Below are 23121 nucleotides of genomic sequence, written 5' to 3' on the forward strand. Positions count from 1 at the left end.
TCTCTCTGAACTGATGTGGTTTTTATTTATTATTATTACTACTAAGTTCAAATCAAAGCCTTTATTGTCACTGTATGACGGTGCATACGATGAAATTGGGAGAAGTTGCTGATATTAGTGAAGTTCCATTATGTCGGCACAGAAATTCCAGTTTGAAGCCTGCTTGTTGCCATTTCCTGAAACCCAAAACAAAAAAAAATTATTTTAAAAACTCTGAATGACCTTTAAAGGTGAGAGTTGTGATTGTGCCTCAGTCCTGTCAACCAGTGACCAGACTGACACAGAATTACATTTTAAACTAACTCAAACTATAATTTGAAATGGAGAGTCTCAAACTAAACTCATGTTTCTACGTTTGTCTCCTCTGCAGGTGAACTAAGGATTACTTCAAAATGAAAACTATATTGATTGGAGAATGAATGGATAAATGTTTAACAGTACTGAAGTGAGGATATACAGACGACTGTGAGTTTTTTGGAGCCTTGGTTCCACAAATGTGTTTAAGAACATGCAAAGTGTGAGCAATACATTAATTCATACGCTTAAAGTTTTTTAAAAGAGGTTTTGTACACAGAGAGGTCACATTACTGGATGAAAGTTCTGGATATGTCACATTTAATTGCAATTTAGTTGTTTATATTACTAAATATATGTATAAAAGATGCTTTTGTCATCTTTGCATCATTAAACACACATTTTGAAATCAGAAAAAAAACATTTTAATGTAGAAAAAGTTAAAGCAACATCCAAATATTGACAAGAAGAGACTCGTATAATATGATTTCTAATAAAACATGTACGAAATTGTACAGTAGTCAGCCACAACATTAAAAGCAAATATTCTGTAGTTCCCCTTCATGCAGCCAGACCTTTTTCTCAGATTCTTCCTCTGTGGATGTGGTTGGTTCCAAAGCATGGCACGGATGCTCAGTCACATTGGAGTTATATTTGTCGTGTTCCTCAAGCCTTTCCTGAGTAGTTTTTGGGGTTTTTTGGGGGTATCTGGGGTGCAATGTCCTGCTGAGGGAAGGTGCTGTTGTCTGTTAGTGAGAGTTGCCAGGACCCAAAGTTCCTCAGCAGAACACTGAATTGTAATAAAATCAAACATGTGGCTTTAATATTGAGGCTGATTAGTGTAGATTACAGCAGCAATATAAACAGCAATAACAAAGGGCAAACCGATTTGTTTCACGTGGGTATTTTAAATAAAAAAATCTCAAAAGAAATCAGGCACTTTGATCTGAACATTCGTCCGAGAACCAATTGTGTGATGTTAAAACTGGAAGTCGTCACTAAAGGTTGCAGTGATCTTGAATCATCTCCACAATTCCTTACCTGAACCAGGCCCTCTGAAAAGACATTAAAAACAATCCAAGAAACAAGAGTTCATTGTGGGAGTGAAATCTTTTCCTCGTTAGATCAGATGTCAGCAGCTTTAATCCTCTGTGTGAGTCTACAGTTCAGTTGCGGGACCCCATTCGATGTCCTCGTCTTCATCATCATCGTCTTCATCCTCGGAGCTGTCGCTGCCTCGGATCTGCGTCCGTCTGAACTGGACTGCCTGGTGGTGATGCGCTAAACTGTTGGAGAAAAGCAAACAGGGTTCAAAATAAGCACAAAACTGTACTCCGTGAATCCCAGAAAGCCAAAGGAGACTCACACGATGAACTGAGGGGTTTTCTTTGGTTCAGCTTGTGCCTGTGGTTCTGCAGAACGAGCCTGTAATGGAAGAAAAAAGCATTTTAAACAAGGATTTCTGATAATTCTTTACAATAAAATTCATATTACACACAGTGTAAAACATTGTAGATTCTGTGGTGATTTAATTGTGACGTCTAAAATCAATTTAATCTTTTCCAAAGTCAGACTGTACAAATTTACTACAGTCAAGGTACAGACATAAACTAAGTAAAAGTTAGATTATTGTGTTGAAATGCTAATTTGAATGCACCATTTTAGGCGGAAGAATCAAACAAAAAAAGGTCAAACAACAAATTAAGTAAAGCTTAATTTGAATTCAGCAGCTTGTGTCATTACAGTAAGGTTTTTTCCGTATCTATCAGATGTGGTTTATTGCACTTTAAAATATCACGTAAGCTGCACCGTTTAAAACTGAAACCTTTCAGGAGAGCACTCAAACCAGATTCAATCGTGGCTGTTAAGGTGTTAAAGTTTCAGATGTAGAGATGTCACACAACCCATAGAGTTTAATCATTTCTGTGACTTTGTTCGACTGATTCTCCTCAAACAGGAAGCAGATGAAGCCACCAAGTCACTGAACCTTGTTGAAAGGATGTGATGCAACAACTTCAGACAGAAAAAAAAAAAACACTGAGGGGGACTGGAATTCATTTCTTCTGGCAATATTTTATAGATTGTTTGAGGAAAGCAAATTCACAATCTGTTACTTTAAATTTATTGTAATGTCTGTCTATTCTTCTCTTATATTTGCATATTATATCTATTATTTTATCAAAATTCTATCAAAATTGTGAGCAATTTTTTCCAATGAGAGACTAAAGCACAAATCTTTCAACCCTCTGAATTCTACAATCTCCTGAAATTTTTAAAAGGCACAATGTCTCCAAAAAATATCACCAAAATGATGTCATTTATCGGAGCCAGAGACAGCAAAAACAGAAAAATTCACCAAATTTTCAGCTTTCCCACAGTCTTTGAACTACTCATCTGTGACCAAATCTAAGCTGAAAACTGTGATGTTTTAAAGTCAATTTACTCTTTGTATCTCATTTAAAAAAACTGGAAAAAAATAAAGTGTTTGCATTAACCAGATTCCATGAACATATAAAAAATCTGCACTGCTTGACACAAGTGTGAAGATAAAAGTGACTCGGCTGCAAGCAACAGATACATGACAAAAACTCAGGTGCTTTTCTGGCTGAAGTGACAGTAAAAGGCAAATAGTAAAATCTCTATGATATGCACGACCACAATCTTTTTATTCTGGTATTAGTCAAAGCTTTGGAAATGGGAAAAATGCTGCACAAGTTCATTCCAAGCTTTTAGCAATTTTTGTTGAACAAATAATCAAAGAAATGAAATTTTCCCTCCTTTTTGTTATGATTTATGGCATCATAATTGTGTCATACTGAATGAAATGCATTTCTGAGTTCTCTCTGCTTTTATCCAGGGTTGTGCTGTTTCCATGGAGGTGCAGTAGTTTAAAAATGAGCCCACGGTGAGTTAAAAAAAAACATGACAGGAGCAAAAAATACCCAGAAACTTCTTAGCCCTTTAACGTTCTGCTCAGCCAAATGGTAGAGCACATTTTGACTCACTATATTTTATTGAAAAATGTGTTGTAGATCATTTCACCTGTTTCAGCCATGTCTGCCACTCGGTTGAGGTACATTATACTAAAAAAGAACTCTAGACGTCACTTTGTTTTGAAATAGCATGCAGAAGAAATGACTGTGCTCACAGGAACTTAGCAAGAGCAAAATCCCTCCTGACATGAGGCCTCTGTTTGCTGTGATTTTCAAAGGTAAGCTAATATTTACTGACATATTGTCATGTCGAAGGAGTTACTGAACAAAACTGTGTAAATTGAAACATAAAAAGAAAGACCTAAAAGGGTCAAATCATTTTTGCAAAGCATGCTCGACTGTTTGGTAGAGGTCAATTTTTCCAAAACCAGGGGGTCTGTTCATAAAAAATGAATTGATTGTTGTTATTAGTGCCCCAAGGAAATAAAAAATATAAAGAAATCTTTTTTTTCATTGCTTTTTTCTTGGTGAAGATGTTAAAGGGTTAGAGATAAATCTGCCTCAGATATAGTGGTACTTTATTGAGAGCACAGACCTGCTGCAGTTTCTCCTCGATGGTGGACAGACTGGCAGGTTCTGAGCTCTCTGGCTGCACGTCTGCGTACGAAGGTTCGCTCAGGGAGTATCGAGTGGACGGATCAGGAGCTATAAAGTCTGGAGGTCCGTCTGACGGAGTGGCGGGAGGGACTACATCCAGAGCGCTGAAGTCTGAGTCTGTAAAGCTGCGATGGGACGGGTCTTCGTCCTCTGCAGGGCTGTGGGGTGGGCTGTGGGGTGGGCTGTGGGGTGGGCTGTACTGGTTCCGGCGCAGCGTCCGGGGCTCGGGGACGTGCATCAGAGGTGGGACTTCTCTGAGCGAGTGCGTGTCGGATCGAGTCTCGACCTCCATCGTGGGGCTCTCGCGCTCAAAGGCCGGTTCGGACGATCGGGCCAAAGCAGCTCCGGCCGCCCTGGAGCTTCGCGGGATCCTGGCCGCGTCCTGACCGGGGTAAGCCTCGTCCAGGTCCTCGTTGTCGGTGTACACCTCTCCGTCTGTGAACGCCTCTCCGTCGGTGTCCTCCAGGTCGCTCGCAGCGCTGAGGTAGTCAGACTGGGTTTGATCCAGAGCGTCCAAGTCCTGTTCTCCACCGCTCTCCAGCTGCACAGAAAAAGAAATTACACAGACTTACTGAGTAGCTAAAAGGCCTTTTTTTTCCAAAGCACACCTTTAACCCTCGTGTCGTCCTGCGGGTCAAATTGACCCGTTTTAAAGTTTGAAAATGTGGAGGAAAAAAAATATTTTCACAGTGAAACTTCTGATGTCCACATTTTCAACATTTTTGGGAAATTTTTGAACATTTTTTGGTGGAGAAAAAAGAAATGTTAAAATGTTTCTTTAAGAACATTCACAAAAAAAAATTTCAACCAAAATCCAGCAAAATTTGCTGGATTTTGCTGGATTTTTTAATGAATGTTCTTAAGAAAATATTAGAAGTTTTACTGATATATATGGAATCACTTCAGATATTTTTAGGATTTTTTTTGGAAGATTTTTAATCATTTTTTGAAAATATTTAAAAGAATTTTCTTACCAAATTTGGGGGATTTTTTTTTTTTTAAATAAAACTTTTAAGAGAAACTTTTAAGGAATTATTGGAATTTTCTTTATGAAGGTTTTGCAAATTTTCAGAAATTCGTGGAATTTTTTTTTGCTGAATTTTAAAAAAATTTTCCGACAAGGAAACTGTATTTTTTGGTGCCTGTAAATGAAGACAACAGGAGGGTTAAAATCTCTGAACTCCATAATCTGTGGGCAGGTTTAAAAAGCATGATGTCTTTCTGTATTTATCATAGTTTTTAAACTGATTTAATAAATGGGTTGTAAATCTAAATATCAAAAGTTTACTCCTTTGAATCCTTTTCATTAGATTGTAACTTTGGCTGAAAAATTTATCACAATTTGAAAAAAATGCAAATAGAAAATCCTAAAGGTTGCAATTTAGGATGTAAAAAAAATGTATGTTTTTGTTTTGCTTTATTCGATTGAAGCAGATTGAAACTTTCTGAGACTGTTTATGCTGCACATTGATGAATGTATGCTCTGGTAGAGACAAACACGCTGTGGTTCCACTGACTTAACCTCAGTCTCGTTACTTAATAGCCACATGTAATGCTTTTTGCAGGTCTTAATTTAAACTCTCATGTCAGTGGTTTGACTATTTTGTGTCCTAGTTGTGTGACAGCCACACTTCTGATGGTATCTCATGTGGTGATAAAGCTCTATCACATGTTTTAAATCTACTCCACAGTAAATATTGACCCATGAAATTCCAAATATCTGTTGGAAAAATCACAATTAGATGTTTTCTCCGAATCTCACAGCCCTGTGTGCAGCCACACACTTAACACAGAATAAAGTCTGCTTGAAAAGAGATTAACCCTCATGTCGTCCTGCAGGTCAAATTGACCCAATTTAAAGTTTGGAAATGTGGAAAAAAAAAAAAAAATTTCACAGTGAAACTTCTGATGTCCACATTTTCAACATTTTTGGGAAATGTTTGAACATTTTTGGTGGAAAAAAAGAAATGTCAAAAATGTTTCTTAAGAACATTCACACAAAAAAAATCTTGATTTTTATATGAATGTTCTTAAAGAAAATATTAGAAGTTTGCCATCACTTTAAATATTTTTAGGATTTTTTTGGAAGATTTTTACTCATTTTTTGAAAATATTTACAAGAATTTTCTTGCCAAATTTGGGGGATTTTTTTAAAAAAATAAAACTTTTAAGGGAAACTTTTAAGGAATTATTGGAATTTTCTTCCTGAAGGTTTTGCAAATTTTCAGAAAATTGGGGAATTTTTTTGCTGAATTTTTGGATTTTTTCTCACACAAGGAAACAATATTTTTTGGTGGCCGTAAATGAAGACAACAGGAGGGTTAAATGTAAATGTTGAGGTGTGTGAAGAGCAGTTGTGCGTCGTACCGTGACTTCAGACACCCAGACAGGTTTGGACTGCTGGTGGCGAATCTTATCCTTTAGAGTGTCGTACCAGACGTTGGAGCTCGGCTGCAGGTCGACACGAGCTGCAAAGAAAGTCAGGAGGAATACTGTGAAGCAGCGTGAAATGACAAAATCTGTCTGTCAAGGACACATAAGGAAAATGTAAAATTCCTTAACCCCAGTGCTGTTAAATTTCTCATGCATTTTCAAGTGCAACATGTTGATAACCTGAGAAAAGGTGGCTGCAGTGTTTCCTCATCTTCAGGGCCTGAGAGTAAAGGCGTCTGGAGCTCTTGTTGGAGTTGGGGCTGTACCGCTGCCTCATGGCCTTGACGTCCTTGCGGCTGTGAGGGTCTAAGAACAGCACCATGGGGTGGTACTGGATGTAGTTCAGCCTCTCCACTGCAGTGGGAGTGATGTCCAGCAGAGGGTGCTTGTCCTGGGAGGGGAGACGATACAAACAGTCAAAGAGGAAACGACCAGAACACTCAGAAAGAACACAGAGTTTTATGTTGTTAACCTTCTGAACCCCAAAACCTACCGGCAGATTTGGCAATCAAGTTATTTATTTATTTTTAATCAAAACAAATATACCATTTTTTGAGAAATAATCAGTGAAAACAATTTTTTGTAAATATTTACAAGAATTTTCTTTCTTATTAGCTGTATCAAATGGCAAAAAAGACACTTTTGACTTCTATCTACATTTATTCATGGATGTTATGTTTCCACAGAGGTGCAGGACTTTATGTTGCAGTGAAAAATGAGCCTGCAGTGAGCAAAAATGGGACAGGAGCACAAAAAAAATGGCTAGAAAGTTCTTTGTGTAAAAATGGCTACATATAAATTGCCTCTTCTTGCTAATTGGACCTTTGTCTGCTCACCTTCTCTGCTATTCTCCTCACAGTGTCCAGTTTAATAACAGTAGAGCCGCTGTCTCCTCCTCCACTGCGAGGAACCATGTCTGTAGCGACACAACAGGAAAGAAAGAAATGTTTAATAATGATATGAGATTAGGGGAAAAAAAGGGTGACAAAGATGGGGAAGTATGTTCATGTAACTCATGAAACAACAGAAAAGAAAGAGGAAACCAACCTGCCACCTCGTATTCATCGGGCATCTCTCTGGCCAGCTTCTCCATGGCGATGTCATTAAGAGGACCCAGGATGACGATGGGTCGTTTGAAATTAGCTGGAGAAACAAATACATGGACTGTGTTAAAACTGGTTCAACTAGCCGTGGATTTTCTTCACGAGATATAACTGTGTGTGATGAAAAACCTTCTCTGAGCAGGACTCTCTCGTAAGCCGGGAATTTGCCCTGAATGGTGAGCTGCAGCAGATCATCACGAGACCTTCTGGTGTTCTTCTCGTTCTTTTTATTCCCTCTGAGGCCTCGTAGTTTCCAGAACTCGGCTCTGGGTCCAGACACCTGCCTCTCTCCAGTCCCTCGCTGAGCCTGCTCGAGGCTGGCCAGCTTCTCAGCCCTGCAGGACACAGAATAACTGAATCCTGGTTCTTGGTTTAACTAGAAACCTAAACCTCCCTGTCCTCCTTCCTCACCTGGCCTGGTTGGGGATGGTGCCTTTGTCCATCTCGTGCAGGTCGTTGCCCATGCGAATAGCCAGCCAGTTGCCGATCTTCCCGCGGTGCATCGTGTCCACCACCCTGAACACTTCTCCTCTGGTGAAGCCCAGACCGATGGGGCCGTCTGGCTCGTGATCAAAGTGGGTTCGGATGTAAAAGTTGTCTCCCAGGTTGGACTTGATGATCTTCTTATAAACTAAGAGCAGCCAGAGTTAGGACTGATATGTTCTCTCACCATTCAGGACTAAAAAAAACAACTTATCCTACGATCAGTTCCGTTTTACACTTACGGTCCATCTTGTTCTGTGTGCAGATTTCTACTGGTTCTCCTGTCTTGATGTTGAGGAGAAAGTTGGCAGCTTCTTCTCGCGTGAAATGACCAAAATCTACTTTATTGACCTGAGCAAAAAAGAAGAAACAACAATATTACACATACGACAGATACTATATATCTTACTGAGATTCAAGCCAACTTACTTTCAATATATATGAAAACTGTAAAAATACAATTTGTTTGGATTACAAATACAGATCATGTTCTGATGTGGTGAAACATCAGCCATAAAAAACTAAATAAATCAGTGTGACAGTCAACAAATCAAACTGAAGATGTGGAATTTGACACAGAATATAACTTGTGGTGACTTCAGGGCTCAACTAGAAAGTTAATTTATTAAAAACAATCTTCTCTTGCCTTATTTGCAGCAACACAACTTTTTGCTCTAATATTTCTTTATGTAGTTCACTGATTTCTCTTCTAACAAGCTGTTCCTTTTTTACTGAAGTAGGCAGCACACAATTAGCCCAATTTGTGCAGAAAATGAGCTAAATGATGCGTCAAACATCTCAGAAACCTGGTTCCTCCCATTATCTATAATTGTGGTTTTGGGTTTTGTTGAGCTGAGAAAGTCTGGCTATGTCTAAGTTTCTTTGCTGTACACCCCTGATTTATGAAAGCTGAAATCAATATTCACAGTATCTCTTCATGACTCTTAATCTAAGAGATGATAATTAACTAACACAAGGTGTGAAACACAGTTTGGTCACCTGCATGATCTGGTCTCCGTCCTTCATCCCCTGCTCATACGCCGGACTGTTCGGCTGAACTCCACCTACAAAGATCCCAACATCGTTTCCTCCCACGAGCCTCAGCCCGACGCTGCGCTCTTTAACGAACGACACTGTGTGAACATCTGAGCTGTACCTGACGGAGACAGAGAGGAAATCAGATTGTTATGAACGTGCAACAACGTGCTTACAGCTAGATCTACCAGCACTCACCCTGGATTAGATGAAGGGTAGGAGTCTGGAGGTAGAGAATAGATGGGCTCCTCTGTAGGCTTGGCTGGAAGAGATACAGAAATGTGAATAATAGCTTATGAACTGAACCTATAAAAAGTCCAAGACAATCCAAAAAAAGCACAAAATAAATAAACTCAGCTTAAAGCAAAGCTCTAAATCTTCATAATTATTCTATATTTAACTTCAGTGTGAAACTAACCAGCCAAAGGTTGACATTTTTTACTTGATAAATCCCTCAAACAATTCAATAACTTATTTGTTGCTGATTAGATGAATTGTCCTGATCCTTACTGTAGACTGGCGGGTTGCTCTTCACTGAAATCCCAGACCTGAGGGTGCCGGTTCCATTAGGAGCCCGAGGAACACTGAAAGTGGAGAAAACATAATCACTGGTATGAGTCTTATACTGCGGTGAAAGTAATTATCACTTTCATTGTTGATTACAACCCAAACATAATGAGTTTACTGTCATAGAAGGGCAAAGAAACCACAAAATATTCTAATTTAAGAAGCTAGCATCAGAGAATTTTGACATTTTTTCTCTGAAGAAATACTCAAAGCAGCGGCTGTCATGTTTGACACTCCTGTGCTAAAGGAATTGCTGCTTGATGTTTATTTCTTTGCTTAATGAGGTGAATAATATCACTCTGGTGTACCGAGGCCGGCTGTCCTCACGCTCGGAGCTTCCGGACCTCCTGAGATGTGAAAGCTGATCTGAATCTGAAGAATCTGAGTGAAATAAAGAGAAAGACACCGTTTTCAGGAGTTATTCTGGTATTTCTGCTTTAATAAATAACGCTCTAATCTACAAGACAGACCAGGAAAGGATGAGAGAGTGTGAAACAGTAAACTGACCATCAGGAGGAGGTCTGACGGGAGATGGAGCACGGCGAGGAGGCTCCTGCTTTACCGGGACAGAGGTGGATTTCTCAGGTAGGACTCTTAAGGAGGATCAAATATATATCATCATTAACCAGTAATCTCTTTTGTCATCTTGTTACATTCATTTTCTTGTCACACAGCAACCAGTCATGTCAAGAGTCTCATGTTGTTTTTGCACGTCAGCAGTTAAAACATCTTGTGATGCAATCTTTGCAGGAAGTCGTGTCATGTGCACGACTGTGTGCAGAGCGTCTTACAAGAAGACAAACACTTGTGTGTCTTGTGTGCTGGAGATAAGCAGATGAACCAGTCAGACATCCTCTCCACAGCCAAGCAGAAACTTAAAGGTGCATTTCGAAAGTAACAGTCAATCCCGTTTCGCTCAAAATGTGTACACTGATGGAGTTTCTGATTAAATCTTTACATAGTTGCAGCTTTTACTTTGTTTTCAACATCATCATTTTCATTGTATGAAATGTTACTGTGAACCTCTTTATGACAGACTTTTAATGTTAACGTACTTAAAGCCAAACTGCTAAGTCTTCGAGTCTTCTTCTTTTGGAGCTGCTGTAACTGAACTTTCCCCACTGTAGGATCAATGATGTTTATGCTTTATCCTTTACATTGAAAAGCTTAGGGTTTGTTTTCAGGTTAGTCTTGTGTATTGGGAGGAGTGTAATGAATTGTGAATCTTGTCAATATGAAACTGAGCACATACGACACAACAAAAATTGTCTGTTGAGAGAAATCTGGTTAATATCAGGCCATTAAAATAAAAAGGTCTCACCTGTATCTATTTTTGGCTGTGTTGGAGTTTCCATTGTCTGTAGACTGCTGCCGAGGTACAGATGCATAACTGGCCTCTGATTCAGAGTCTGACTGAGCTGTGGACATCAATAAATCAAGGATATTACTGAGAAAAGTCCCACAAAAACATTTAACATTTTAACAGTGAACATCTGAAGTCTAAAACATGCTTTAGATTTAAGCTGTGAAATATGATTTCAGTCGATAATGTGTGAACAGACCTCTTGGTGGCAGCTCGTTAGATTCGCTCCACCTCGGCGGCTCCACCGTCGGCTGCAGAGAAACAGCTGGCAGAACTCTGGAAGAGAAGAGAGGGAGGCGGGAGTGAGGGAAGAGGAAGACAACAAGTCTCAGTTACGTTTGGCGACGGGGGACCAGTGGCTAATTTGATGATTATTGATGAGAGGATGAGACTGAAATGTTGAATATTCACCTTCTGATCTGTGAGGGAAGCTTCTCTTTGACGGCTTTGTGACCGATCAAAAGTAATCATTTTTAGTGAGTGTAGCTACCTGATTCTTGATACTGTGACTTTTAAACATGCGTTATAACACATGCAGATTGCCAAGAACTGATGGATTAACTGGGATCTACATTCTACAGATGTCTGATTAGAGTGTTGCTCCTTCAGTGAGAAGTGTCCTCTGTTTAATCAACACTTAGCCACATACAGGAGAGGGACATGTTCAGTGAAAGTTACTTTTATTTCATTAATTAACAAAATGCAACACACTTGGTACACAGTCAAAGACACAAATAAAGCAAAAAAAGAAAAAAAGGCTATAAAATGAGTTAAAGCACAAAAATGAGTAAATCAATAAAAATCACAAATGAGAAAGAGTTAAAATGTGAATAAAAACATGATGTTTTTAAAGTTAAAGGTGGGAGAGCCGTGCAGCCTGCCCAGTTTCCGGTCCGTGATCTTGTTGAGGGTTCAGGTAGGGTAGGGGGTTTGGGTGGACCTTCATCTGTACCTGTATCTGCTGAGAGACTCCTGACTGTAGGAGGTGTTGTGCCTGTGAGGAGGCTCCGAAACGCTGTCCGACTCCGAATCAGAATCTGAGAGAAAGCACAAAGCTACCACAGTTACAAAAAAACAGAAAAATGTTGCACATTTAATGCTGCAGTAAATGCACTTTAGACTGAGCTGCAGAATCAATTCATCTTTTTCCAGCAATATCTTCAATGTTATTTTTAATGATTTTAAAATCCTTCCCATGCGATCTGTTTATATACTTCAGATGAACAGTTTGTTGGCATAGCTACAACTACAGTCAGATAATTGTCAGCTTCTTGCTTCACTATCTCTACATGTGCCACCACATCAAATGTCATAGTAAAACTGCTGTATATAACAATAATAATAATATCTTTATTTATACAGCACCTTCATAAAAACAGAGATTAAAAAGAGCTTGAAAGACAGGCCTAAAAAAAGGACGACACAGAAGGACAGTTAGGCTCAACAGAGAGAAATAGTTTTATTTTGAAAAAACCAGACAAGCAAATGTGGAGAAATAGAGTTAAACGAAAGAAAGATAAGGATAAAAAGAAAGAAAGAAAGAAAGAAAGGCACCAAAAATACCACATTAAGGAAAAAGAACATGTAGAATAAAAGGAAACTGAGGGCAAAACCATAAAAACAACCACAAAAAATAGTAGTAGTAATAATAGTAATATTAAACTAAATAAATACAAATTTAGATTAGTCAGAATGTGTTTTTTCAGAATGTTCTGCTCTGGCTTCAGGTTTGTTAGACTGTTGACACCTGCTCATCAGCAAACATTCAAGATATTAAGTAAACACTGTCATGTAGGAGGTGACAGGAAACATCTGGGACGTAGAAGAAAGTTGGACTGTACATGTCTGTGAGTGTGTGCTGACCTGGAGGTGGGACTCTGACGGGTGAGTTGACCCTCCTCGGTGGCTCCTGGCGAACCGGGATCGGGGAAGATCTCAACCCTGCAGCAGGAAGATCAGGAAGAACTCTGCAGGAAGGAGACAGAGAAGACAAATATGACAAGACGGTTGGGTACAGAAGTGGGACTGAAGCGAAACGATTCAGTTTTCTAACGTTTCCAGCTGCACAACGACACTCTGTATGATAAAGCTGGGATAAAAAAACAAGCTGTGTTCATACATGTATCGGCTGTCCGGTCGAGGACTCTCTCTGCGTCGAGGCGGGGAGGCGCTGCCGTCCGAGTCCGAGTCCGAGACGGGCCTTCGGGGCCGTGAGGCCGAGGATGTAGGTCGAGATGTGTTCCAGGTGGGGACGATGGGAGAAGATCGAGGGTTGGGGAGGGTGGACATCCCTGACAGAGGTCTGCAGGAAGAGCAACAACTGACTGTAATGTCTGACCCTCTTACATCATAATCTCTGCACTTACAGCAACTAAACGGAATCAAAGTAGTAAGTATTACTCAGGTGGTACATTTACCTTTTATTATATATTCAAAAGAATTCTGTCAAAGTAAGATGTAAAGAGAATCTGTGTCGATACAAGATTCAGACACAAAGCAGAAAATACAGAGTGCTTTCTCATAATAGAATCTGATCTCTGGTTCACGCACATAAAATAAAACTAGAACCACTATGATAATCTCAAACAAACTTCATACATGGAACAGTTGGAAAATACACTAACTAGGGTTGAGCTGCAGCGTTAAAAACAGGGGCGCAATTACAACCTCTGTTTATCTGACCAGAAAAAGAAGAATTCTAATTACTGATTCTCAAATAAAATATAAAAATTGGATTTTGTGGTATCTTTACTGTATGTTAAACCTGCTACCGTTTCTTAGTTGCTTGAATATTTAAAAAAGTAAGTAAAGTTTTTACACTCATTTAGAGTTTTGTTATTATCTGTACATGTGAGATGCACTGTTTGACAGCTATAAAGAAATTGAACTGACTTGTATTTGCTGGACGGGTCTCTGTCTGGACTGTTCCTCCTGACACGAGGAGGAGAGACGCTGTGGTCGGACTCTGATTCGGATGGAGCTGAGGAGACAATAACCAACAGTTAGAATGACAATAACAGTGCTTTTATTGTTTCACTGGATACATATTTAGGATTTCAGTGTCAGCGAGGCTTCCAGAAGGCACATCAAACCTCAATTTATAGTCTAACTTTTTGGGGTTTTTTAGAGAGGCTGTGAGTATTTCTTCAGGTGACACAATCTGAATATATTATGCGATATGTGGATGCAGAAAATACAGTGATTGTCTGCAGGACTGACCTCTGCGAGGGGCGTAGGTTCTTGGTGGAGGCCGAGTCAAAGTGGAGCGAACAGGTGAGGAATCCCTGGACTTGGCTGGTGGTGGAGGTTCAGCTCTCGTTCTGGAAGAGAATTAATAGATTTCTTCAGAGTTTCAGGACAAAGGAAGCATCACAAAAACACATCCATTTATCCTCCGTCTCTAGATAGATGGAGATACATTTATTAGGTGGTAGAGTGTGATAGGTCTGTACCTGCGGGTCCGTTTCTCTCTGGTTGGGTGACGCGATGCTCTGTGAGTTGGGACGTCATCATCAATGTCTGAAATGTCTGATAATAAAACAGAAAATACTTACGACTAGAAAGGACAAATTTTGCAGATTGACTAACAGTAAATCTTTCGCCTGGGATTTCTCCACTTTCTTGTTTTCTATGTTTGATGCCACTATTCCCCTATATTTGCCTGTTTCCTTTTAGATCTACACTTCTTTCTATTAATGTGTTGACACTTGAATGTGTCAGCTTCATGTCTGAATGAGCATCTTGGTCACTTGTCAGTTTCAACAAGACACAAGTCCAGCCTCTCACGTTAGGCAAATATCTGACGCGTACCATGTAGAGATGTCGCAATATACCAGTACTGACGATTCCTGTGACATTTAAAAAGGCAATATTGATATCATCAGAATCACAAAATGTAGTTAGAAACTGTTTTGTTGGAAAGTAGGTTTTTACATACGAGGAATTTGACTTGGTGTTGCAGTAAATAGCAAAATATGGATTAAAAAAGTTAACAGCAAGTGTAATCAAGGCACTATAGATCATATAAAGTCAAAGTGTGCAGGAATGTGCAAATTCATTGTCTGATAATTTGTGTGCAGGGTTACATAGTACATAATGTAAACAACTTGTAATGTGCAAAATGTGCACTCATGTTAATAACATACATTTGATAATATTATGTGATAGTATAAATAATCCAGCGCCTGCAACTATCTGTTTGACACTAACAAAGCTACGGTTACTCTCTTAACCTTTCACATTGTCGGTGTAATTCAACAAGCTAAAATTTAATTGCACTTTTTTCAGTTTTCTATAGATATCTCAATAACATCATGAATCCTGTTGGCTAGAGTAAAGGTGTAGTTAAATTCTGATATCATGACAACCTGATTTGCACTTTGGCGCTAACGTCTGCACGATGCTCCACTAACATTAACTTAAGAGCGGCTGAGTGCCATCACCTTAACCCAATTTATGATGCCAGTTGTGTCATGTATTCTACATTTAACAAGGGTTTAACTCTCTAACTGGGCTTCTTACCCTCCAGCTCTGAGCTGCTGTCTCTGCGACGGTCGTCCTCGCTGTTGGGGGCGCTGTCCTCCACCTCGGGGATGCTGACCAGGAACTTGCGGTCGTCCCTGAGCACCGTCATGGTCAGTTTGCCTCGACTCTTCTCCACCAGGTGCTTCGTCTCCAGCAGGGACAGATTCTCCGTCGTCATGCCATTGATCTGCTCGCAAGAATAAAGCGATTAACACATCGTGAGGATTATATTTCATTGTATATAAATGATGGATTTTGAAAGTTTCTAGGTACGAATGTTCACCTTGAGAATGAGGTCTCCCTCCTGCAGCGTTCCTTCTTTTGCCGCCAGACCTGTATCTGTCATGTGCTTGATAAAGATCTGACTGCCCAGCTTCAGTCCATACTCTACAGAAAAAGAAATGCAGCATTAATCCCAACAGAAACCAGCACTCCAGAAAAACACAAAGTTCTTTTATGTGTAGAAACTTAAACACTGAGCTTAGCTTTTTTCTGAAGTCCTACCATCCGTTATTCTCTTTTTAACCAAAGTGGTTTTGATGGGTTTGTCTGGGAAGTCGTTGCGTGGCAGCTTCTTATACCCCGAAGACATCAGCGGCAGCGTGTTTCCGTATCCATTACGGCCCGGTGAGGAGCTCCGAGCACGGTAGCGGTCGTCTCGGTTGTCGCTGCCATCGGAGTAACGTCGTGTTCGTCTAGAGAGGTCTGGATCCAGCAGGTTGGAATGGGAAGCTGCTCGGGTTCGTCCAGGAGGGTCCACATCCAGCAGGTTGGAATGGGAAGCTGCTCGGGTTCGTCTGGGAGGGTCTGCATCCAGCAGGTTGGAGTGGGAGGCGGCTCGGGTCGGCCTGTTGGTTGCTGGGATCTGGATCGTACGAGGGCGTTTCACCGTCTGCAGGAGAGCAGAGATTTAGAGGATCCAAGACTAGATGGAAATCATCCAGGGGTTGTAAACCAAACTCACGTTACAGGTGCTTTCAAACTGGAACTGATTTTGAAATTGGAACGTGTAAGGAGGGAGCAAGCTAACATTCTCCTCTATAATCTCAGGCATGCAAACACTACAAGATTGGAAAATAATGTGGGGCAAAGAGGGGAAACTGATGTAAAGAAAATGGATACAGATGCAACAAACTGCATGAATAATAGTTTGCAGTGAGGAAAATACATGCAAAAAGCACGAGGCCAAACAAATCTGGGCAACAAAATGATTGAAAATGCAGTCAAAATTGGTTGTTTGTTCTTCAGGGAGAGCTGGAGATGAGATTTTAACTCAGTTGCAAATCAGTTCCAACATCAGTGGTTAGCATTAGCCTAAGGACCACAATACCTTGCTTGTTAACAGTGTCCGTAACCATCCTGATTTTAACTCCTAAATACCATGTTTAATGTTACTGGTGTGGCCCAGATGAGTCTGCGCACAGTTTGGGAGGTTTAAAACTAGATCTGCAAACTGACACTATAAAATAATAAAATGATTTCAACTCTGATTTGTTGAAGGGGTTAAACGAAGGTAAATCACCCCTGAACTCCTGAGGTGAGCCCGGCTTAAGCTGCTTCTCTCTCCATACTCACTATGTCGGCTGTCTTGCCACATGACTTGAGGGTCTGAATGGTGTAGTTAGAGTGCACATTCGCCATAGATTGTCCATTAACCATGACAATTTGGTCTTTGTTGCTGCAAGGCACAAAAAACAGTACGACTCTGTCAGCAGGTAACATTACACACGTATGTAGACAGGAGATCATGTATCTCCTTCTGTAAACAGTCGTGTAGTCGACTTACAACAGTCGTCCCATGGCCGGTCCACTTGGCAGCACATCTGAAACCACCACCGCTGTGTCCCCGGTGTCTGGGTGAGGCTTGTCCTTGCCTCCAGATATGGCAAAACCAAACCCAAACTTGGGATCCTGCAATTTAGAGGGAACAGAATGACAGGTGAAAGAATGCAGGAAGGTAGAGAATTAGCACGTGAGGGAGATGGAGGAGATAGAGGGAGACGGAGCACATTCCAGCCACGTTCAGCTCGGGTCAAGACGGGACGGTGAAGTTAGTGCTGCTGTGGGGTGCAGCAGGGTGTGTCGCTTTGAATTCCTGCTGCAGCCTGAGCTGTGAAACTGAGACGTCTGAAGCAAGGCTCGGGTCAAACCCCGAAAGTCCTTCACAATAATCACAAAATGCACTGAACCTGCCTCAACTCCATAAACAGAGCACAGACCAAGCTTAAACAGTCTGCAGATTAAAGTTACTTTCCTTCTAATTTCATGTAGATTCTAAAAGTGGAAAAGCAAAACAACTTACTTTGTTCAGTGTTATCGTGTGTTGCTCCCATATCGTTAACTCCTCCATGCCTGGTTTCTGCAGAGAAAAAAAACACACATCATAAGAACACTTTTACGCTTTCACAAATAAATGATTAACTCCGACATTACTGGCTCATGATTTATTGATCCTGTCATGTAATCCGGGTCCTTACAAGGGGGACGGTTGAGCCTGAGCCGAACAGAAAGAGCTTGTGTGCAACCTGGTCTCAGCATGCTCACACCTGTCTGAATCCTGCCTGACCGGTCTGGAGGAGGAGCTACCTGCTATGTGTGTTTGAATCTTTGTGGTGCTGACAACGTATAACATCTGGTTCAGTGAGCGCACAAACAGAAAAACAACGTACAGAGGCAGGAAAAGCTGCAAATATCGACGACTTTCGTTACTTTCTTGATTGTTAATTCAATGTTTGTTCTGCAAAAGGTCGAGAAATAATAGAAAATTGCACTTTAATCCAGTCAATTGTGATATTTTTAAATGTCTTACTAAGTCTATCCAACAGTCCAAAAACTGTACCTTCTTGTACAACAAATAAAGCTTTAAATTCTAATATTTTAAGCTGGTCTAAGCAGGAAATGTTCACCATTATTCCTGAAAACTACGATTAACTTTCTGTCGATCAACCAACCAAATACATTTCCTTTTCCAGGGCCACAAACACACTGTGTCTGTTCTACACAGCATATTTCTATACCTTACTCTCTGTAAATCGTCCCAGTCGGATCTCACAGCCCAGGAGGTTCATGAAAATTGTAGGGCTTCGGTCGACAGTCAGGTTTTTCAGTTTTGTGCTTGTTTTGAAGAATGTTTTCTGGGCAAACATGTTATTTCTGTGTTATTGATTGGATACTATTTCTAGGAACAACAAGGAATAAAGCCTTGGTTTCACATAAGGGTTGCTAAGGCCTCGTGACTGAGTTTTATCAGGGTCAAATCAATTCAGTTCATCTCTGCACTTTTAAACTTTATTTTTATTTTTTCTGTTAAAAAATTTTTTCACCCTTGTATATATTGTAAATAAAGCTGCTGTAACAATGTAAATTTCCCCTGGAGTGGGGAGAAATAAAGAACTTTATCTTTATCTTATCTTTTTTATATGAAATAACTTGAGTCTTTATACTGTTACATCCTTTATTCTGCATATTTCTACACCTACTCCAGTTATTTTTCCTGGAAAGGATTTTCCACATATGAACACAGCATACTTTTACCTGCTACACTAACGCCACAACATGCCTCTCGTGATTTACATTTTCCACATACTACCTCCTTGTAAAACAAAGCCTGGGCTGTTCATGGACTATATATCATAAACTGCTGCTTCACAGTAAGAACAAGTAAAGCCAGATACACAAGTCAGAGACACGGAGGTTCTTATCATCAGCTGTCATAAACGGGTTACAGTTTGTTCAAACTTTACTACAGTAGATAATGTAGGTCACACAGTGAGTGTAAGACTCTGACATCTATTAGCAACAGGGTTACAGGATGACATTTGCAACTTTAAATAAAGTCACTGAGAACAAACGCCCAAAATATCCAACGTCCTCTTACTACCTAACTAGAGCTGCAGCATTCAACTAATTAGCTGTCAACTACCAGATTAATTGTCAGCTATTTTGGGAATCGATTAATAGGTTTGAGTATTTTTTTTCCAGGGAAAAAAAGTCTAAATTCTCTGACTTCAGCTTTTTAACCCTCCAAACTCCAAAGCATGTTTCCTAATTAAAAAAAAATCTCTCTCTATATATATATATGTACATCATTTATCAGAGTCAGAAACAATAAAAGCAGAAAGATTTTTTAGATTTTCAACTTTTCTGACAGTCCCTGAACTACTTATCTGTGGGGTGCTGTTCCATAAGAATAATTAATCAAATCTGAGCTTAAAATAGTGATATTGTAAAATATATACACTAACCAGATTTTGGAAAAAAAAAACACAAAAAATTCTGTGCCTCTCACTGCAACAGTGAAGCCAACAGTGATTTAGCTGTGGCCAAGAGTTAAGTGACAGAAAATCGTGAATTTTTCAGCTTAACTGGGGAAACTGCAGGTGGTGTTTACACAGGCAGGAAACAAATGAAAAATGTAAGAAGTAAATGATCTATTGTATGTAAAGTCACTATTTTTCCCAGTATTGCTAACACCAGTGGGTACTTTGTATGTTCTACATGCTGATTCAATGTTTTTTTAAAATTTTGCTAAATAAATAGTCACATATATACATATATATATATATATAAAAGACATGGCATTATAATTGTGTTATATTTCCCAATAAACATTTCTGAGTTCTCTGTATTTCTAGCTATGATTGTGTTGTTTCCATGAAGGTCCATGACTATATTCCAGATAAAAATGAATCCACAGCAGGAAAAATGTGACAGGAGTGGAAAACAGCCTGAAACTGCTGGGGGTAGATTTGAAGATTTTGTGGCTTCTTCCTTCTCTGTGACACTAAGCAGAATATATATAAGTTGTGAACTACACGAGACATTTGTCGTCTTGGGTTTCGGGAAACAATGTTTGACATTTTTTCCCCTATTTTTTGACAACTAAAGGTTTAATCGAGCAAATAATCAACAGTCTAAAATCTAGTTGCAGAACCGAACCAACCTCATTACCTAAAAGAAAATAAGCAAATGTACTGATTCTGTCAAGCTTGCCTCATTCAAATTAAGTTACACTTAACATGGTACTAATATATTAAAATACTACTAAAACACAGTTACTGAGAGGGAGAAAATATTTCAGTTTATCGCCACAATAATCTTAAACTGAGCTAAGTCAGGGTGCAGGTGTTCAGTGTACAGTCTGTCAACAGGAGGCCATTTGTTTGAGTTAATCATAAACCTGAGGACAAAAAAACTCTACTGACCTGATTACAAGAATAAAAGCTGGTCATGGACTTTCTGACTCATGTTAAGCTACTGATATGTGAAGGTGTTTGAAACTGTAGACTCATTTAGCCATTTAAATCTGTCAATTTAAAAAGACAGATTAGTTAAAAGTAGAAAAATCGAATGGAAGCTTGTTTGCAGAGCGTCCTTGAACCTTTCATCCAGTCCATCAGAACAGAGACCAGTTTATAATGAAATCAGGATTCACAGAAGTTACGACTGCATCAAGGAAGGGACAAACTACAAATAAGATTGAAGAAGAACTTCATAAGTGTCCCGATGAGGAAACTAAAGGAGGACAAATCTGTTGCTAGACTGAGCTGCTGAGCGAACTCATATTCAAGAAGCAGAATTACAATCAGTTAAACTTTAACTCGGGATTGAGGGCAAGAGGATACAGTGATATGATGAATCTGAAAGCGCAGATCAGAAAGTCACGATTAAAATGCCATAAAAATAGTTATCAGCCACTGATTATAAAAAAGTATGCAAAAAAACAGGTGTAGTCGTGGTCAGGAATGGAGGGAATAACCTAAAAATAGGTGAATTTACAGAAATTAATCAGGCCTTCTTCATTACAAACATGACATTTCAGTTGAATCAGGTTGCACTGTAAAAACTCGTAAAAATCGGACACGAAATACAGATAAAACAAAAAAAAAATGGGCGAAAAAGTACAAAATGTCAACACTATATAAGAGGTTACTGTGATTTTGTATCAGCTGATAAAAGCCTCGTCTAAACTGCAGCTTTAGATTTTCGCAGCTCTAAAGAACATTTATGTGAGAGTTCATACAGATCAGATATGGTTTATTTTTACAGCTACATTTTTCTTACATATTCACAGCCACATTACACACAGCTATACTAAAACGCTCTCCACTCACCACTTGGTCTTTGAACCTCACTTCCATTTCCCGCTGGGATTCTCTAACCTGAACAAAACACCTGTGGCCTCCAGCACTCAGCGAACAGCCAGCTCTTTATATTCCATATGATACCAGCAGCAGTAAAAAACAATCACAGATCCTCAGTAATCCAACTCCTCCTTCCTCGGATCGGCTCAATTTAGACGCTGTCCGACAGAAAGCTGATCCTCCTCCCGCTGAAATTATCTGTAAGATAACCAACTGCGGTGTTTCTTTCTCAACAAGGAGAAGAAAAAAACACATCCAGGAGCGAGCTCACCTGGAGATGGCTCCTCCCTCTGCAGCCTTTGCCCACTCTGAGACACTCTCTAGTGCCCTTTCATAAATGTGGATTTAAGGTGGAGCTGCACTGCCTCCAACCCCCCACAGACAGATATGAGAGCAGAGAAACACCTTAAATGTGGCAGAGGATGTAACCACACAGAGGTATGGAGCCCTGCATCCATCTCATCCAGCTGCAGATGAAAAACTCTGCAGATTTATCGGTTATTGATCACCTGAAGAAGAAAGTTCAAATCGAGCTGCTTTCAAGCTAAAAAACATTAGCTTTCCTTGTTTTCAATCATTCGACTGATTATAGTCTATTAATGCACAATGATGTCAGCATCATCTCTGGTATCAGCCAACAACGGTTTCAAATGAAAAATCACCTCAAATACTGGCTCAGAATGAAAAGTGACAGCAAGATGACAACTGTAAAGCATAAAAGGTTTACAGTTTTGTTTGAAAATGTCTTATAAGTAGTTTTCCTGTCTCGTCCAGCAAATGTGCGTATTTTAAAAATCCTTGTATTTTATGTCTGCATCTGCCTGTGAGCCAATAGTAGGAGACGTAATATGCTTAAAGTAAAGATCTGATGTTCTCATTTGTGTATAGCAGCAATTAGACAAAACAAGTTGGAAAACCATTTATCGGTGATATCTAGTATCATGTAATCTTAATTAAGTCTATAAAATGTCCAATGTTGTCAAAATACTGATCAGAACTAGTCTGATAAGCAGCCTAAATTTACAAATTCTAATAAAGCCACACTGATAGATAGGATGGATGGTCTGTATTTTGGCAAATATCAGACTGAAGATCATTACTGATATCTAAAAATACTAAACAAAGTGCAGCACATACATGTTTTATTCCTAAAACTAAATATGCAACAGATTTGTGTTAAATTAAAGGTCTACTACCGTACGTATTGTCTTTTTGTTACACGTCTAATCACAGTACAGACTGACTTTCTGTAGCCAATATTGTTGCATTAATATATCTGGAATCTAAACTTTATTTCAAAATAATATGAGAAGACAATAGCGTTCACATTTACACTGCATTTTTAAAGCTTTAACCAGCAGAAGTTTGGTGAGTTTACACTTTATTTTTAAGATTACAGGTATTATTTAAATGGTTGGTCTCGTGAGTATATAAACTTTTTGATCTTAAAAAAGATAAAAACTCAAATCTGGAAAAAATATCAGCCACAAAACAAAACATCTAATTAAATAAAACTTTGGTTTAAACTTGCCTGCACTCTGACTAAAATTGTTATTTACTTAAAAACTGAACTTTCTATTTTCATT

The 23121-nt window shown here is 39.4% G+C and overlaps 1 protein-coding gene across 4 annotated transcripts in view; it reads right to left on the reverse strand.

The window, feature by feature from the left end:
* Positions 1-703: 703 nt before the first annotated feature.
* The window catches only part of tjp3 (tight junction protein 3), a 28314-nt gene continuing 5896 nt past the window's right edge, over positions 704-23121 (reverse strand). For 2 of the 4 annotated variants that reach the window (XM_055018094.1, XM_055018088.1), the window contains exons 2-30: positions 17695-17751; positions 17179-17303; positions 16968-17070; positions 15897-16284; positions 15676-15779; positions 15390-15579; positions 14321-14396; positions 14088-14188; positions 13761-13848; positions 12988-13170; positions 12732-12835; positions 11821-11905; positions 11068-11144; positions 10827-10923; positions 10013-10098; positions 9814-9886; positions 9449-9522; positions 9137-9200; positions 8903-9059; positions 8146-8254; positions 7832-8051; positions 7550-7755; positions 7365-7460; positions 7154-7233; positions 6498-6708; positions 6252-6352; positions 3823-4425; positions 1661-1719; positions 704-1580 (exon numbers count right to left, since the gene is read on the reverse strand). In XM_055018094.1, coding sequence (XP_054874069.1) covers positions 1454-1580; positions 1661-1719; positions 3823-4425; positions 6252-6352; positions 6498-6708; positions 7154-7233; positions 7365-7460; positions 7550-7755; positions 7832-8051; positions 8146-8254; positions 8903-9059; positions 9137-9200; positions 9449-9522; positions 9814-9886; positions 10013-10098; positions 10827-10923; positions 11068-11144; positions 11821-11905; positions 12732-12835; positions 12988-13170; positions 13761-13848; positions 14088-14188; positions 14321-14396; positions 15390-15579; positions 15676-15779; positions 15897-16284; positions 16968-17070; positions 17179-17303; positions 17695-17742 — 4035 coding nt within the window. In that variant the 5' untranslated portion in view covers positions 17743-17751 and the 3' untranslated portion in view covers positions 704-1453. Of the gene's footprint in view, positions 1581-1660; positions 1720-3822; positions 4426-6251; positions 6353-6497; positions 6709-7153; positions 7234-7364; positions 7461-7549; positions 7756-7831; positions 8052-8145; positions 8255-8902; positions 9060-9136; positions 9201-9448; positions 9523-9813; positions 9887-10012; positions 10099-10826; positions 10924-11067; positions 11145-11820; positions 11906-12731; positions 12836-12987; positions 13171-13760; positions 13849-14087; positions 14189-14320; positions 14397-15389; positions 15580-15675; positions 15780-15896; positions 16285-16967; positions 17071-17178; positions 17304-17694; positions 17752-17869; positions 17950-21505; positions 21768-23121 lie in introns of those variants that run through there. The other 2 variants (XM_055018092.1, XM_055018097.1) reach the window with 2 other exon arrangements.

Source organism: Amphiprion ocellaris, chromosome 2, assembly GCF_022539595.1.
Source record: "Amphiprion ocellaris isolate individual 3 ecotype Okinawa chromosome 2, ASM2253959v1, whole genome shotgun sequence".
NCBI lineage: Eukaryota > Metazoa > Chordata > Actinopteri > Pomacentridae > Amphiprion > Amphiprion ocellaris.